The 2897-nt window shown below is 34.2% G+C and overlaps 1 protein-coding gene across 1 annotated transcript; it reads left to right on the top strand.

Annotated features, from left to right (window-relative positions):
- Positions 1-804: 804 nt before the first annotated feature.
- On the top strand, positions 805-1722 carry Or7g33 (olfactory receptor family 7 subfamily G member 33). Its single transcript, NM_001000432.1, is given in 1 exon segment — positions 805-1722. A coding segment is annotated over 1 exon segment (918 nt).
- Positions 1723-2897: the final 1175 nt, after the last annotated feature.

Below are 2897 nucleotides of genomic sequence, written 5' to 3'. Positions count from 1 at the left end.
GCTTAGATGCTTCCAGAATTTACAGTCATTTTTATATGCTTATGTATTCTATCTATACATATTCATATATATGTATATATACTATACAAACTGTATAATATTACTTGTAAAACATTTTCAGAAATCACTTGTTGGCATTGAACACTTGGTGTGCTCTTACAGAGGAAGACTATCTCTCTTACTCCAAGCTTTCCTACATTGCCAAAAGTTCTTTGTATAAGATTTCTTTCAGATAATGTCTTTCATGTATTATATAGTGAAACATTGTCTGATCCTGTCTATGGATACATAATTCACAATCAGCAAGCTAAAGACTAATATATCCCAAATACCACTGTTGAAGATTTTGGTTTTGTTTTTACATTTGATTCCTTTCAACATTGAATAATATTTTATGATAGCTTTCTGTCGTAAACTTTATAGAAGAAGACACCTGACATAGTTGAAAACTATTTGCTTCTTTACAAGCCAGACTCTGAAGCCGTATTTAAAGGTTTGGGACATAAAATACCTACTAAGGCTTTATTTTTCTTAGATTTAGTATGAATTTCATATTCTAAGTGTGTTAGAAATAATTTAGTTTGAAAACTATGTTTAATTTTTTATTACTGTTTTGTTTTATAATTTAAGAAGTCACACTCACTATATACTATATTAAATACTGCAGTACAGAGGAGGATACAAAGAAGAGAAGTAGAAGTCAAAGGGTGGGGATGGGAAAATAAGAGAAAGGAACAGGGTAAGTGACTACATTTTCTTTTGTAACCAATCACTTGTATTTCCTCATTCAGATTATAACAAATTATGGAATTAAAAAACCAGAAAACAGTAATAGAATTCTTTCTCTTGAGACTCTCAGAGGATCCAGAACTTCAGCCCATTCTCTTTGGACTGTTCCTGCTTATGTACCTACTGACAGTTTCTGGAAACCTTCTCATCATCCTCGCTATTGTCTCTGACTCTCACCTCCACACTCCAATGTACTTCTTCCTCTCAAATCTTTCCTTCAATGACATCTGCTTCAGCACCACCACTGTTCCTAAGATGCTGATAAACCTTCAGAAACAGAGCAAAGCCATCAGTTACACAGGCTGTGTTACCCAGCTCAGCTTTGTCTTACTTTTTGCTGGAATGGAAGACTTTCTTCTTGCAGCAATGGCTTATGACCGTTATGTGGCCATCTGCAAGCCCCTTCATTACACAGCCATCATGAAAACCCACTTGTGTCTTGTGATGATTTTATTGTCTTTGTGTATTAGCATTGTGGATGCCCTTCTACATGGTTTAATGATTTTGCGGCTATCTTTCTGCACATTTCTTGAAAATCCCCACTATTTTTGTGAACTTGATCAAGTTATCAAGCTTGCATGTTCTGACACTCTCATCAATAACATTCTGGTATATTCAGTGACTATTGCATTAGGTGGTGTGCCCCTAGTAGGGATTATTTTCTCTTACTTTAAAATTATCTCTTCCATCCTCAGAATGCCATCATCAGGAGGTAGGCATAAAACTTTCTCAACCTGTGGGTCTCATCTGTCAGTTGTTTCCTTGTTCTATGGGACAGCTTTTGGAATATACATTAGCTCTGCATTTACAGAATCGTACCGTCAGACTTCTGTAGCATCACTGATGTACACTGTGATTCCTCCAATGCTGAACCCATTTATCTATAGTCTGAGGAACAAAGATATGAAGAAAGCTTTGAGAAAAATAATCTAAACATCTATTTTCTTAATATTACATTTTTACTTTCAATGTGACCTTCGGAACTGTCACTTGGATCACTGGATGAGTCAAACGGCAGCCGTTCAATCTTTTGCTTCTTTAGAATAATGACTAGACACCATAAAACTAAAGATTGTTATTCTTGTATAGAAAACGTCTGTTGGCCGTCTTCTTTTTTTGGTATTTAAATATCTGTGTTGAAAGTTTGAAATTAATTTCCTGGACAGTATCCATAGAACCCATCTACCAACAAAAGGTTATAGGAATAATTATGTGAAGTTTCTAACTCACATTATTTATAGGACTATGTCAAAAAAGAACAAATAAGCTAAGTGAATATTTCAGTACGCAGATTATTGTAGGTTTCTGTTATTTATGACTTTGTCCTGATATTTATGGCATGATAAGGAATCCAATTTTATGGTATTATTCTGATATTTGTGGCATTAGACTGAATATTTTAAGACAGTGTTTCTATTTTTAACACATATACCAATCTGATCTTTCTCACTGCAGTTACAATTTTGAATTATTAGTAGAAGTTTTTCTTGAGCTCAAAAATGAATAGAAGCATTATGAATTTTGTGAGTCTGGTATAAAAGATGTTTCTTTGGTGGCTTCAACATCTTCTCCAGCAATACTTCCTATACTTGTATCCCATTCATAAAGTACTATACATTATGAATTCCATTAAATGATAGTGTAATAAAATTCCAAGTACCTTTGAAAAGATAGCAGTAACTTACAAGTTGTATGAAAGCACCAATAGGGCAATAGGGAACAAGAAGACTTATCTGAGGAACCTTGAAAAGAATCTTGTACTTCACCTTACCTAAATCAGTATAATTACTAAACACATTGTATGTATTTGTTTTTGTATGGACACATAAGTGTAACACCCATTATCCAAGAAATACCTCTTTGTAGCAGATTAGACCATTAGAGAAAGACCCAACTACTGAAAATGAAAGAACCACTAGCTATGTAATACAAAATCTCAAGTGATACATAGAAAGCACAACCCTGACAGAGAATCACTGAAACATCGCTGACAAGGTAGGATGTAGAATTTGGAAGAGGAAGATAAACAGGCATTTGTTGAATAATTGTGTCTCCTGTATCTGACAACGAAACTTCTCCCATGAACTATCACTGATGTCATCACCTAA

The sequence above is a fragment of the Rattus norvegicus genome, chromosome 8 (genome assembly GCF_021556685.1).
Source record: "Rattus norvegicus strain SHRSP/BbbUtx chromosome 8, alternate assembly SHRSP_T2T, whole genome shotgun sequence".
Taxonomy (NCBI): domain Eukaryota; kingdom Metazoa; phylum Chordata; class Mammalia; order Rodentia; family Muridae; genus Rattus; species Rattus norvegicus.
The sequence above is the reverse complement of the archived record's forward strand: the minus strand, read 5'-3'. Positions and strand labels throughout refer to the sequence as shown.